This window comes from Carettochelys insculpta, chromosome 6, assembly GCF_033958435.1.
Source record: "Carettochelys insculpta isolate YL-2023 chromosome 6, ASM3395843v1, whole genome shotgun sequence".
In the NCBI taxonomy this organism is placed as follows: Eukaryota; Metazoa; Chordata; order Testudines; family Carettochelyidae; genus Carettochelys; species Carettochelys insculpta.
The window spans coordinates 49,664,791-49,680,356 of NC_134142.1; the positions used below are offsets into that span (position 1 = coordinate 49,664,791).

At 45.5% G+C, this 15,566-nt stretch overlaps 1 protein-coding gene across 5 annotated transcripts in view; it reads right to left on the minus strand.

Moving 5' to 3' along the window:
• NUBPL (NUBP iron-sulfur cluster assembly factor, mitochondrial) overlaps positions 1-15,566 on the minus strand; it is a 164,797-nt gene that overhangs the window by 25,708 nt on the left and 123,523 nt on the right. For all 5 annotated transcript variants that reach the window (XM_074996873.1, XM_074996871.1, XM_074996876.1 and 2 more), the window contains one exon: positions 2,894-3,014. In XM_074996873.1, the coding sequence (XP_074852974.1) occupies positions 2,894-3,014 (121 nt within the window). The remainder of the gene's footprint in view (positions 1-2,893; positions 3,015-15,566) is intronic.

The window sequence follows — 15,566 nt, forward strand, 5'->3', positions numbered from 1 at the left end:
AGTTTCCATAATAAAACAATACTTTGTAAAGGTCTTTGGAAGGGAATATTGCCCGAGTCAATTAATTTATTGGAAGGTTACATACATGGCCTTTAATGGTTCCTTAACAACCCTGGGAACTTACACCTCAAGAAGAACAGATTTACAGACTAGGCAGGTTATTCACTGACAGCAGATCTTGAACTGCTTTAAAGTTTGCATACATATGATGCTATTAATAATGAGGGTGAGTGGGCGCTCACCTGCTACCCATCCTTCGATTTCAGGCCAAAGTTCTTGGCCCATTTCAAGGAGGATGCCAAGTAGATGGCACGGTAAGTTTCTAATTATCCCAGGTCACCTGAGTTCTGGGCCATAAGGAGAACGTTGTCAATATAAGGAGCATGTTTGTCTGGCTCTCTGAGCACCAAGCTCATAAACCTTGGCAAAGAGCCAATGTTGGAAGGACAGCAAAGCAAGCAGCCCTGCTTTGGCTGCAGGTTTGCCTCGCAACACGGGAATGGGCAACATGATGACATTCAATGTTGGTTAATGCACAAATGCATGAACTGGAGGTACTAATTTCAACACCTAATTGCATCAAGCAAAGAAGAAGACCAGGTACTGTGTAGGCAGCTCAGTGAAGACCTCTGTTCAATATGGACAAAAATAAAAGCTGGGGATATATAAAGAGTAGAATAGAAGGGAAAATAATGAAGAAATTATATTTCCTTATATAAGTCAATGGTACAACTTCTCTTGAAATATTTTGTTTATTTCTTGTCACCACTTTTTAAAAAGCATGTAGAGAAATAGAAGGATTCCAAAAACGGGAGCAAGTATAATTAGTGACAGTCTCTCTTCTGAATGCCAAGACTTGGACTATTTCCTTTAATGAGAAGATAAATAAAATGACATGATGAAGAGCACACAAAATAACAAATGATACTGAAAAAGTATATTCAGATGTTCAATTCAGCCTCTCTCACAATATAAAAACAAGAGAGATTAAAAAGTGACAAATTAAAGATAAAATACTTTTTCACTCAAAATGCTGTTAGCCTGTGGAATATGTCACAAGGAATCATTGGGTGTGTCTACTCTGCAATGAAACACCCTTGGCTGGCCCCTATCAACTGCACCATGAGAGTGAGTCAGCTGATATAGGACAGTCACAAATGTTTTACTGTGGTGTAGACATGCACATTGAAGCCAAGAGTGTAAGAGAATTTAAAACTGGATTAGGCATTTATCTAGGTAACAAGAACGGGTGCATTTTTAATTATAAACAAAAAATACATCCAAGAGCTTTGGAAGGTATATTATAAACCCTCAGACCTTTGGTCATAAGTCAAACTAACTACTGGGCTTTGGAAGAAGATATTCCCTATGGGTAAATTATCTCATAAGTGACTGTTGCAGGTTTTGTTTGAACCATTTGGCACTGGTCACTGCTGAAAAAAGGACATATACTGGTCTGATCCAGTATGGTAATTCCTATGCTTCTCTTCTATATACAGCAAAAATTAACTTTACACCTTTAACACTATTTTCATGCTCTTTAATCGGTTGCTGGAAAACAGTATATTTGTATCCACTCCTCTTCAAACTTCATCCTACCTCCTTCCAAATCAACACGTCCCTTGGCTTCACCCTGGCTTTCCCTCCCTGGCCTGTTATATCCATTCGGGTGGCAACAAAAGCCACTAAGACCACCAATGGCTCAACAAGCACCCTGTGTCACTGCTGATGGAGGATTTGCATCCACCAGTGTAATCCAGAGCTGAACCCTTTAACTCTGATATTCACGCATTATGGTTCTGCCACACTACCCAGTGATGCTAAATGTGTGCCTTCAGTTCTGAATTCCATTCCTATTTTAGATGTGTATCAGACCTTGATGTCTTCATGAAGATTTTAAATGAATGTCCTGGTTCATTTAAATGATATGCTGTAAAATATTTCTGAGATAATTACAGTAACACCTGGAGGTACACCTTTAGCACATACAATTATCTCATTTACCAACTTAAATATGTTTTTATATTTTATAACCTCTTTGTTATTACTCAGTTTTAAACATACCTTTTTGAAAAACAGCAAGCATTTAATCCACATTTTAAAATTATACCATGCTACATGAAATAAATAAATGTGAAAAATACTTGTTTTTAATTACTTAAGAGTTGAGATAAATTTTTTTTTCAAACCACATTTTGCAGTACAATCTATTGCTAAAATCCCATCTAACACTTAAATACAATAATTAGGGTGGCTGAATCAGAAACTTCAGTAGTCTAAATGAAACTGACATTGGATAATCAGTGCACGGATTCTAAACAAAATGTAAACTACTAACTTGCCATGCAAAATGCAACAATTCATTATTCTATATGTAGGCACAAAATAATCAATCTAATGCACTGCTGTTCAGATTAGCAAATTTTTTCACATACATTCAAAGCACATTCATGTTCCCAATGGAGTCAGTGGGACAACTCTCACTGACTTCAAAAAGAAGTGTATAGGTCCTAAATGTTAAAACCCACATTATTAAATCTGAACAGTACACTTTACTATTTAACAATACAATTTACTTCAAATATAATACTACATCTTGCATACTGTATAATAGAGATATCTAAACAGCCCATATTCTTAAGAGCTAACAATCTGGAAAACAGTCATGATCATCAAGATCACAACCCTTCTTCTTCTACTTGTTGTCCTGATATGAAAAAAACAGTTGTGTGTGTGACAAACTTCCAGATCTAGTCAGCAATTCATTAAAAGGACAAATCCTCAGATAATAACAGCACAAAAACTGTAATCATACTCAGCAACTTAAGATTGTCATTGCAGAGCATTTTGTTCATCTGTCCATCAAAATTACAAATCATATCAGTATTCTTACCTAAAACATCTAGTCCGAGGGTTTTTGCTAGATCTCTTACACCATCAGCTCCAAAAATATGAGTCTCGTGTTTACACTTTGGGCACTGGAAAACACTCATGTTTTGGACAAGTCCTAAAACCTGTTAAGTTAAAAAGAATATTTAAATCTGAAGAGATCTCAAACAAGGGATCTTAGAAGCATTAGTTTATAATTTTAAACTGTGTCACCACAACTCCTAGGCTGGGTCTACACAGTGCAGTTTTCCTGGCAGATCCATGCTAATGAGCAGCCTCAAAATTGCAAATGGCTGTTCATTAGCATGGTCCCGCAGCTCACTAGCATAGTTGCAAAAGAGGCATAAGGGTCTGGTGAGAGAGGGGCTTTTTGCTGGCAGGGGCATGTCCACATAGCCTCCTTACTGCTGGCAACCCCCCTCTGCTGAGACTGAGCTCTCGCGCAGCTATCCTAATGAGCCGCGGGACCATGCTAATGAGCAGCCATTTGCAATTTGTATTTGCAATTTCAAGGTTGCTCATTAGCATGGACCTGCTGGGAAAGCTGCACCATGCAGACCCAGCCCTAGATTCCTGGCTCATCAGCAAAGTAATTTACTCATATTTTTATTTGATCTACATCTACAGTTATTTGATTTATAACTATTTATATATCACTAACTCCACATATTTCATATTCACTGCAGGATTGCTGCCTTTCAAGTCAAGACTGTCAAGCACATTGGTTAGAAATCATCTCTTATGCTACCCAAACTACAGTACTTGCCCTAAACTGGTGTTTGTAAGTTCTCTCAATAAACAACGGTTGCGTCATAGAAATTTGAACCCTGGAAATTTTCTGTGCTGTGTTTAGTTTCATTTCATGAACTGTGACAAGACATGACACAGGGTGGGCACAGTAATATCTTTTATTAGATCACCTTCTGAAGTTGTTCCAATAATGGGGACCAGTGGAATGGGTGTTTGGATGGGGGCTCAGGCTGCTGTGTGACAGGGAAAAACTCAGAAGGGTGAGTGTTTCAATGCAGGGAGTGGTCTAGGTATGGGAAAAGGGGGGAGGAAGAGGCTCCAAATTCAGAGGCTGAAGTTCAGTGGAATGGGATTCAGTTATGGAGGGCTAAGGAGGCTCTGGATGAACCAGGTGATGCTTGGCAGGGATGTCTGGGTATGGGAGACCTAGAACCAGAGGGGGCAGGAAGCAAGGGAGTATACTGCACTTCCTGAAGCTGGGGGACAGTCTGACACAGCCCAGCCACTCCTTGCAGGCGAAAAGAGTCCTATTCGCTCTTGCCTCCAACACAGCCAGGACTAGCAGCTGATTCTGGCTCAGCATAGGATGGTGTCCTCAGGTCCTTGGCGATCTACCTCTCTGCTGGTTGCTCCGAGTGCCTAAAACAATATACCTGAACTGCTAGCGAGTGGCACATGACTGATTTTGTAGCTTCCCTTTGCTTCCCTGTCAGAAGTTCAGTTTTTGGAGGGGAAGGAAAAAATCTACTGGGGCCATAAACTCTGCACAAGCACAGCGGCACAGAATTTTTATTACCTTCACCAGCTGTCTTTCTAATACCATGGGACCAACTCAGCTAACTTTACACCACATTACAAGAAGCGACACAACTGGACCTAGTTTTTTAAAAAATCATTGCTATTCAGCTGGAAAATACATTTGAAAAGGATCCCTGATTTTCTATTCTCTTTGAGGAGCAGAAAGAGAAGTTACTCACCGTAGTAACGGTGGTTCTTCGAGATGTGTCCCCGTGGGTGCTCCACAATAGGTGACGGGCTTGCCCGGCGCCGCAGATCGGATCTTCCAAGCAGTTTCTGCCGGACCGCGCATGCGCTGGCGCGCGCCGCTCCCTTGCACGCTCCTGGCCATGTGCGCGATCCAGTCCTCGCCAGTTCCTCGACCAACCGCCTCGGGTGCCCCTGCAAAACACTAACAGAGATCCGAAGCGGGGCGGATGGGCGGGTAGTGGAGCACCCACGGGGACACATCTCGAAGAACCACCGTTACTACGGTGAGTAACTTCTCTTTCTTCTTCGAGGGTCCCTGTGGGTGCTCCACATTAGGTGACTACCCAGCAGTAACCCAAGATAGGAGGTGGGTAATCGGATTATGTGCAGCTTGTCCCCGAGAGGACCGCTGCAGAGAGACGGGTATCCTCTTGGAATACCCTGTGAAGGGCGTAATGTTTGGCGAAGGTGTCGTAGGACGACCAGGTCGCCGCTCTGCAAATGTCTTTTAACGCAACGCCCTTGAAAAAGGCTGTTGATGCCGCCACCGCCCTGGTGGAATGAGCCCTGGGAGTGGCCGATAAAGGAGTCTTTCTGAGCTCGTAGCACATTTTTATGCAGGATACAATGTGCTTCGAGATTCTCTGCGAGGAGAGACCCTCTCCTTTCGATTTGGGAGTGAGGGAGACTAGGAGTCTATCCGTTTTCCGGAAGGACTTGGTCCTGTCTACGCAGAAGGCTAGCGCCCTCCTCACGTCCAGGAGGTGTAGGCGCGCCTCTTCGTTGGAGTTATGAGGCTTTGGATAAAACGAGGGTAGAACAATAGGTTAGTTGATGTGAAACTCGGAAGAAACTTTGGGAACAAAGCCTGGATGTAGCCGTATGGTTACCGCCTCCTTGGAAAAAACAGTGCAGGGTGGCGTTGCCATGACTGCCGCGAGCTCACTCACCCTACGAGCTGACGTAATTGCAAGAAGAAAGGTCGTCTTTATTGTAAGGAGGCGGAGGGGAACCGTGGCCAAGGGCTCGAACGGTGGTCCCATCAGTGTGGTAAGCACCAGGTCCAAGTTCCACGAAGGTGGAATCGGTTTCCGAGGGGGGTAGAGGTTTACCAACCCTTTGAGGAACCTGGTAACCATAGGGTGGGCGAACACCGTGTGCCCTTCCTCCTCATGTCTAAACGCCGAGATGGCGGCAAGGTGGACCTTTAACGAGGATAGCGAGAGTCCTCCTCTCTTGAGGTCCAGTAAGTACTCTAGAATTGTAGGTATAGGCACCGAAAGGGGGGGCCAGCTGTTTGGTAGAACACCAAGCCGTGAAGCGAGTCCATTTTTGTTTGTAGGTCTTCCTAGTGGAAGTCCTCCTGCTACTTTCTAGGACTTGCTGTACTCCCACTGTGCATGTGCTCTCTAGGGACTGAGCCATGGATTAACCACGCTTGCAGTTGCAGGCTTTGGGGGTGCAGATGCACTATGGACCCCTGGGCTTGCGTGAGCAGATCCGGCGCCACCGGAAGAGGCATCGGTGGACGGTCCGACATGCGCAGGAATAGGGGGAACCATTGTTGGCGATCTCACGTTGGGACTATCAGGATCATCCGGGCCCTTTCCCTCCTGGCTTTTTGCAAAACTTTGTGGATCAGCACTGTGGGAGGAAACGCATAAAGCAGGGGGCCCCGCCATGGGATCGCGAACACGTCCCCCAGGGACCCCCATCCCAGTCCTGCCCTGGAGCAGAATCGTGGGCACTGCTTGTTGTGCTGAGTGGCAAACAGATCTATTTGGGGAAAACCCCATGCGTGGAAAATCGGCCGTAGCAGGTCGGGACGGATCTGCCACTCGTGTGTGAGCGCAAAACGCCTGCTCAGCTGGTCTGCCTTCACGTTGTGCGCACCCGGCAAGTATGAGGCTTTCAAGATTATATCGTGGGCGATGCACCAGTCCCATAAGTGGATTGCTTCCGCGCATAAGGCATGGGATCGAGCTCCTCCTTGCCTGTTTATATAAAACATGGTGGAGGTATTGTCTGTACTGATCCCGACGACTTTGCCTTGTATGTGGTCTCGAAAGTGTTTGCAGGCGTTGAACACCGCTCTGAGCTCCAGTACATTGATGTGTAGTGACTGTTCCGTGGGTGACCACAGTCCTTGAGTCACCTCTTCGCCCATGTGCGCTCCCCACCCTATGAGGGAGGCATCTGTAGTGAGAAAAACCGATATTTGCGGCTGGTGGAAGGGTACCCCTGTTAGCAAGTTCCTGGGGTTTACCCACCATTGCAGGGATTTGCGCACCCCGGCTGTGGGCGACACCACCCTGTGAACGGTGTGTACTGCCGGTTTGTATACACTCGCCAGCCAGTGCTGCATGCTGTGCATGTGTAACCTGGCGTTCTGCACTACAAACGTCGCCGCTGCCATGTGGCCCAGCAGCTGCAAGCACGTCAAGACCGGCACCGTAGGGCTGAAGGTGATGACTTGCACGAGGGAACCGATGGCTCGAAAGCGAGCCTCTGGTAGGTATACTCTCGCTGTAACCGAGTTTATGCGAGCCCCTATGAACTCTATGTCCTGTGTGGGGTCTATTTGTGATTTTGCCAGATTGATAACCAGGCCAAGTGAGGAGAACGTGTTTGCTGTGACGCGTATCATGCGCAGAACCTCCCCTTTCGAGGCCCCTTTGAGCAGGCAGTCGTCCAGATACGGGAAAATAAATACCCCCTGTCTGTGCAGGTAGGCTGACACCACTGCCAAGGTCTTGGTGAAGACTCTGGGGGCCGAGGAGAGGCCAAACGGTAGGACCTTGTATTGGAAGTGTTCGTTGCCTACCATGAACCGGAGGAATCGCCGGTGAGCCGGATGGATGGTTATGTGGAAGTACGCGTCTTGTAAATCGAGGGCTGAGAACCAGTCTCCATCGTCCAGTGCTGTAAGGATGGAGGCGATCGTGGTCATCCGAAAACGTTGCTTGTGCAGGTACCTGTTGAGGCCGCGAAGGTCTAAGATGGGCCTCCAGCCTCCTGTCTTTTTCTCCGTGAGGAAATACCTGGAGTAGAACCCTTTCCCGTGCAGTTGCTCCGGCACTCTTTCCACCGCCCCTATGAGCATGAGATGGTCCACCTCCTGCCTGAGCCTCGCTACATGGGAGACCTCCTGGAGGTGGGGCTTGGGTGGAGGTCGTGACGGTGGGAGCGACTGGAAGGGGATGGCGTACCCCGTGGCTATGATCTCCAGCACCCATTTGTCTGTGGTGATCCTTTGCCACTGGTCGTAGAATGGTCGGAGGCGATGGTGGAATAGCCGCTTCGGATGACCTTGTGTGATGGTAGTGATGGCGCAGCCCTGGATCTGTATGTCAAACTTGTGGCCTTTGGCCCCGCCCCGAGGACGCACGGCTCTGTTGTGAGCGTCGCCTGGGAGTTCTGTACTGCTGGTGCTGTTGATGTCGCCCTTGCTCGTAACCCCTGTGATACTGGGGGTGCTGTTGCTGGTACTGGTACCGCCTTTGCTGAGGGTAGTACCTTTTCTTTATGTATGGAGGGGTGTAAATCCCCAGGGTCCTGAGTGTGGCTCTTGAATCTTTACTGGAATGAAGGACCGAGTCAGTTGATTCAGCAAACAGCTTCTGCGAGTCGAAGGGAAGGTCAACTATCTTCGCCTGCAGATCCCTCGGTATACCCGAGGTCTGGAGCCAGGACTCCCTTCTCATCACCACTGCGGTTGCTGTGGAACGTGCTGCTGTGTCCGCAACGTCCAAAGCAATCTGAACTCCCGTCCTCGCAGCCGCGTAGCCTTCTTGCACTATGGCCTTGAGGACCGGCTTTTTGTCCTTTGGAAGCGAGTCCATGAGGGAGGTTAACCTGGAATAGTTGTCAAAATTATGGTTCGCTAAGTGCGCTGCGTAATTTGCCATTCGCAACGTTAAAGTGGAGGAGGAGTAGACCTTTCTGTCGAACAGCTCTAGCTTCTTGGCATCTTTGTCTGTTCCCCCTGTTTTAAATTGAGATGTTTTTTATCTTTGTTGCGAGGACTCCACCACCAGGGAGTTTGGCTGTGGGTGGCTAAACAGGAACTCCATGCCCTTCGCCAGCACGAAGTATTTCTTATCCGCTCTCTTTTGGACAGGCGGAATAGTTGCAGGGGTCTGCCATATCGTAGTGGCGGACTCTAAGATCGCTTCATCAAGCGGTATTGCCACTCTGGAGGAGGCCGGAGGTCTTAAATTTTTGAGGAGCTTATGGTGTTTCTCTTGCACCTCTGCTGTCTGGATGCCTTGCGTGAAGGCCACCCTCTTAAACAGCTCCTGAAACTGTTTGAGATCGTCCGTAGGATGGACGTCCCCCAGGGCCGTAGCCTCGTCCGGGGAGGAGAGCGAGGAACCGCTGGGGTACGTCTCTCTGGACCCTTCCGGTTCCTGCTGGTGATGGTACACCCTCTCGCTGGAGGTTTGCGAGGGAAAATCTCGGGGTTCCATGACCAGTCCCCCCTGAGATGCTTGAGTCTCTGTCCCCGGTCGCAATTGCCCTCGGGGGTACGAGATAGTTTGTGGGGATCTTTCCCTAGTAGATTGCCGATGGTGTGTATGCCCCGCATGGTAGGGGCGACCATGGCAGTATAGGCACTGTTCTTGGGAAGGTGACCTAGACCACTCCCTTGGTGCGTACCCTCTGCGTCTGGGGGAGGGAGATCGTCGAGACACTGGAGAGAGCGATTTCGCATAATAGTCCAGCGGTTCGAACCCCAGGAAGGGTGAAGGTGGTGCCAGTCATGGTGAGGCTGGTTGTAAAAATGGAGAAGGGGGCTCCGGGTAGGCTAGGGGGGACCCCTGCCTTCTGGTTGGAGTCTGCAACATGAGCGGAGGGCTGTGAGAAAGCAGCTCCACAGCCCTGTCCGGAGAGGGGCTACAATGGCTCCTCTTGTGTGCAGCCTTCCCCCTCCCTGGAGGAGGTAACTCCGCCCCCTGACGCACGGGGGATCCCGGCCCCGTCGGCACCGTGCTAGGCACGCTCGAAGGCGGTGCCGCACATGCGGTGTCCTTCTACGCCTGCAGGCTACGTGCCTGTGCGCTCTGCACCGCCGGTTCCCTGGGGGTCGGTGCCACTGCCTGCGGTGCCGCCGGTACCGGCGCTTGTTTAGCCACCGCCCTGCCTGCGGTGCGGGGCGGCTGGCTGATTATCGGAGGCTGAGCCGCTTCCACGTGGCTCTCCGTGCTGCCGCCGATCAGCTGTTGCTGCGGCTGGGGGCTGCTTGCTCCTCCCGTCCCGCTCACTGTTGCTGCCGGCAGGGATCGGGCTGGAGAGACTTTCCTCCGTTTTTGCGCTGATGGAGTGAGGGAGGCAGCTTTCCTTTTAAGGGCCCCGGAGGGTCCCTCCTGCTGCGGCCGCTCCGGCACGTCTGGCTGGAGGGACTTATCAAGAAGCAGCATTTTAATCCGCATCTCCCTGTCTCTCCGTGCTCTGGTTGTTAATTTAGCACAGAAGGCGCATTTCTGTGCCACATGGGACTCCCCCAGGCACCTTATGCATAGACTGTGCCCATCGGACGCTGGCATTGCGTCTCTGCAGGACTCACATTTTTTAAAGCCTGAAGAGGACATTGTTGGTGAGTCTTTGAGTTTTTAAGCGGGTACTTAGCACCTTCTTTGTGCTGTTTTCCCCGTCCGATGGCCTGCCTCAGCAGGAGGACTGATGGCCGTAGCTCCTGGCCTCCGGCGCTTGTTACTGGGACTGGACTGAAGCTGTCCCGCTCGTAGTTTGTTTGTTGTTGTTTGTTTTTTGTTTTTTTTTTGGCAAAATAACAACCGGCTAACTCGTAGTAGCCTAAGTACCTGAAAAACTTTTAAAGAAAAACAGATAAAGCCGTTGAATACGCTATTTGGCCTTAGCCTAGTCGGATTCCGTCTGCAGCCGACGGCGGTTAAGAGGAACTGGCGGGGACCGGATCGCGCACATGGCCAGGAGCGCGCAAGGGAGCGGCGTGCGCCGGCGCATGCGCGGTCCGGCAGAAACTGCTTGGAAGATCCGATCTGCGCCGCCGGGCAAGCCCGTCACCTATTGTGGAGCACCCACGGGGACACTCGAAGAAGAAAGATATTTAAGATCAAATGACAGAAATAATTATGCAAGGCTGAAACAGACAATAACTGTGGGACAAAAATCTAATATACACATATTATGGGACTTTTTGTTGATCTGCAATGTCCAACATTCTCCTTGCAAAAACAAGAAAGAAGTTTGCCAACGTGGGCACAAAATCTTCTCTCCCATATTTTAGAGTGATGATAATGATAACACTAACTTCACTATGTTTACCTGTCAATCAAAGTTAAGAACTAGGGATAACCAGAACTTTGGAAATCTCAGGGATAACGTAGACCAAAATCTGACAGGTTACATGGCTCTTGTGGTTAATCAGTCAACAGAAAACCTGCGCAATCATAGTCATGTTGTAGAGTCAACAGTTGTGTATTTTAATTCTATAAATAGATCACCTAAATACTATTCCAAATTTCAGAGTGAAAGTTACAAGATGCCGATCACCTTTGAAAATTTACCCTTGAAAGCATAAACTTCGGCACCTGAATAAAGTGGTCTAATTTTCAGAAGTGCTGATCATCCACTGTTCTCACTGATGTTAATGGAAACTGGAAGGGTTCGGCACCATTAAAAATAATCATATTACTTAGGTTGCTATTTACAACATGCACTCAACCGCTGGCACCAACAAAAGAATACAGAGCAAGGAATATAAGCAGATAAATGTGGTTTTTCATTTGTAGCACATAACTACATTCAATGTGAAAATAAAATTAAAAATTAAAAAAATTAAGTGAGTCGGATTTGCTCTATTAGATTTTCTACACCTGCATTTCTAAGCTAATGTGAAAAAATTCAAAGCTTACTATTCAGAGTTTTTAGAGGATATAAATCAGGGCAGGTTTTATTCTCAGTTCTTTGCCTGGGAGGAACACAGCTGCTACAGGGGCAGCACATTCAATTTCTAATGGGAGGCACAATGAAGGAGGAGACAATGTTTTATCGAGCTCTTTGTAGCCAATGCAAATGTTCTCCTGGACTCCTAAATGAGTGATATCATAACATAAAAATCTCAATGTGTATGTAAATTGGAAAGTGAAAGATAAGCAAGCTGAATGATCCTTTGAGACGGGGAAATATCTTCAGGGAGACTGGGGGGGAGGGGAAGAGAATAGGATGATTTAGCCAATTAAGTGTTTTAATTAAGATACAAGAGGACTTTTCCTCAAACCATACCAAAAAAACCTTGCATCTGTCAAGCAAGGTTGAACCTCTCTAATCTGGAACTCTCTTGTCCAGCAACATCCATAATCCACCATGATTTTAGTTAGCCGGACAACCACTTACCATGGGCATGACCAAGTTTCCTGTGGTCCCATAAAGTTTATATACAGCCACCAGTTCTGGCTCTCAGTGTTCTGTACTGTTATTTAGCTCTAAATTACCCCTAAATGCCTGGTAAGTGGTGAAAGTGTTGGTAATGCTAGAAAATATTTACCTCTTGTGGTCCAGCAAATTCTCTCCTCTAGCATCTGTCAGGTTCCAAGGGTGCCAGATGGGAGAGGTTCAATCTATACATACCCATTTTCAGACACCTAGCTTTTTTAAGTTTTGAAGTGTCCTTACAGTGCATGGACACTGCACTTTTTTCTGGTGACATTTAGAGTACCTACCTACATAGACTCTATGGAATGGATATAAATTGCAGGGTAGCCAGTGAAGCATGGCTTAGGCAACGACATACCCGAAGGGTGTGGGTATTTACACAAATACACCCACAACAGGCGCTCTACTCGCCAACCCTATGCTATCTACAGAAGCCTGTCCCAACTGCAGGAAAAGACTTTGGGTGGGAAAGGCTAAAGTAACTCCCACTACTGGAGCCCTTCCCAACAGTGGGAAAGGCTGCAGAAACAGGAACCCTCCCATCTGCCAGGCCCTTTCCAACTGTTAAGCACAGCTGCATACTTGGATGTAGTCTGCTTTTCATTACAGGCAGTAATTACCTCACCAGTAGTGTGTAGTACAGATATAGCCTTAAAGTAATTGTACTGTTTTGTTTTGTTTTTAAATAAAGAGAGGGCCTGATCACGTAAAAAGCGAGGTAGTCTTACAATTTTTTTTAAAAGTTTTGTAGCTCTTTGTGTAACAGTTTCATTAATCCTTCGATGACACAATACCACCCGAAAAAAGTAACTACGCCAGAGTTTTATTAATGCAATGCTGCTGAGATGTGACTGTATCCTCCATGCGACCTTTTCTTTCTTTTTATTTCAGCTAGTCCTACTGAAATCAAATGTCCCTGGCACCTTGCAAACCATGTGCCAGATCTTGCCAAGTCCATAGGCATAAGTTGAGCACCGACAAATTCACAGCTGGGAATCATTCCAGCCCACCTATATGTTAATGTTTTTCAAGGCAGGTGTTAGACCTGTAAAAAGATGTGGAGTAGTAACAGAGAGGTAGCTATGTTAGTCTGTATTCTAACAAAACAGAAGTCACCTAGCACTTTAAAGACTAACAAAATGATTAGGTGATGAGCTTTCAAGGGATGGACCCACTTCTTTAGATCTGAAGACACATGGTAAATCTGAAGTAGTGGGTCTGTCCCACAAAAGCTCATCACCTAATAAATTATTTTGTTAGTCTTTAGAGTGCTACATGACTGCTGTTTTGTTTTATAAAGATGTGTTTAGTTTCTATACAATGCTTGTAAGTTGCTGCCTTCGTACATCTTACTTGTAACATTTGTATTCCATGCTGCAAGGTAAAATACAAGATTTGTCACATAAATGAAAAAGACTCCTGCTCTGAACTTGTGAACTCAGATAGGAAGAAGGACTCCCCCACTCATCCAGCAGGATTATCAAAATTCAATGGGTGATCACAGAACAAAAGTTTCATTAGTTGCTTTAGTTAAACATTGTTTGAATGCTGAAAGAGGCAAAATAAAAACACTGAACATGAAGATTTTTCATCTCTTTGCAAGCTTGGACTCTTACAGGCTAGAGATAAAATACAAAAATTGATGATCCCCAGAGCTGACAAGGTTAAAAGACGTTCAATGTACAGCTTACTACATTTCTGTCACGTTTTGAGTCACGGATTGAACCTCATTTATGTTTATATGTTTGCTTGCTTGCTGTAACCTGTACATACCTTATATTTCTTCCTAGTTAACAAAACCTTGGGTAGTTTATTACAATGTTGACAACAGGCTTTGTGTTTGGTGCAAGACCAAAAGTACAAATTAAGTGACTGGTCTCTGGGAACAGGAAACAGCCTTAATGTTTTGTGAGTTTTGGTGCAAGTGACCATTTTTCACTATGCCCAGCTTGCCTGAGTGGTAAGACAGACTGGAGAACCCAAGGGGACCATCTGTGATTTCATGTAAGACTGTTACGGTGATGTAGGAGCTCACATTTGTTACCAGCTGGTGATCTCTAATTGTAGACCACAGCACCACATTGGGGTGTCTCCCCTGTTATCGACTGCTTGCTCTGAGATTGCCCTAGATAGTGAGCCATTCTAGACAATGTGACAGATGCCTGGTCTCTTAATGCCTGTACTACACTCCCACTTTCACATTCTTTCTGCTTTCTTCTTGTCTATCATATCTTAGTATCTCATATCTTAGTAGCAGAATGTAATGTATAAATGGGTCCTTCTGAATCTCAGCAGAGCTTTGGAATATTTGTCTGTTCAATCTCAGTGTGCAATATTATGCAGAATCCACGAGGCTCATTTTTTCTCATTTAGGCTTCTATGCTCCATGTCATGTAATTATTAATTAAGCTGTTGTTACTTTTACTATCTGGGTTACAACAACACCTAATAGCTCTCACTATAGACCTGGGTCCCCATGTGCTCAGCACTGAGCTACCAGTTTGCAACACAAAGCTTACAACTGAATTTTAAGACAAGAACAGATGGATACAGTCGTTTGGGGAAGTACAAGGAAACAATGAGACAATCCTTGACAGGATGTTTGTCAGAATGACAGGATGTGGTCTTAGCACACCTGTAGCCTAACTTGTCCCATTTTAGGGAAACTTCTGCAAAAAGGATCATTTTAAAGAGGTTTTAGAAGGAGAATAATGTGTGATAGTTTTGTGGATGATCATGGATATTACAATAAACTCTTTCAGATCTGACACTATATCATCTGGAATACTCAGATAACTGGTATTTTAATCATAAGTAATTTTTAGTTACGTTTTCCGTAAGTACAGTGTAATTAAAATAAATGCAAATAAATACAGCAAATGCAGCATAAATTTACAGTGTACAGTAGTATTGTTGTTGGTAAATAAAGTACTCTGAACACATTTTTGTTTATTTCTTGATACGTAGTTTTTTCTTTAGTGTTATGCATTGCTTGGTATACCTCTCTATTATCCAGAATATGTGAATATCCAGCAAGCTCCTGGTCCTGGGGCTGCCAGATATGAAAGACTTTACTGTACTGTGGGTTAAAAATTCCTTCTGGTTGGAATTTTTTCTGCAAAGTAATGGTGTAAGACAAAACAATATTTTAAAATTCAAAATAAAATGATTTAACAAATTTGAACTGCAGCAGCTCAAGAGATACATTTTACTATTTTGTGGGTCTTTTGTGCAGTACTCTTATAAAACTAAAAAACTAGATTTTTTGGTCCAAATCAAATTTGTCAGTTCAGTAGTCCACATTATGCATTAATCAAACCGACTATTAAAAATTATAATTTATATAGATGTTTTATCATTCACACGTATTTGTCAATATGCATATTGCTACATATTTACAGAAAGATAGTAAGACTTTACTATTATGCTAAAAGTTTTTAAATCCACAGACTGAGAATAAGTCCTGCTAATGAAGAGATTAATATCTCTCTTTTTCCCGTTCAAATAACAGAGATGAAAAAAAG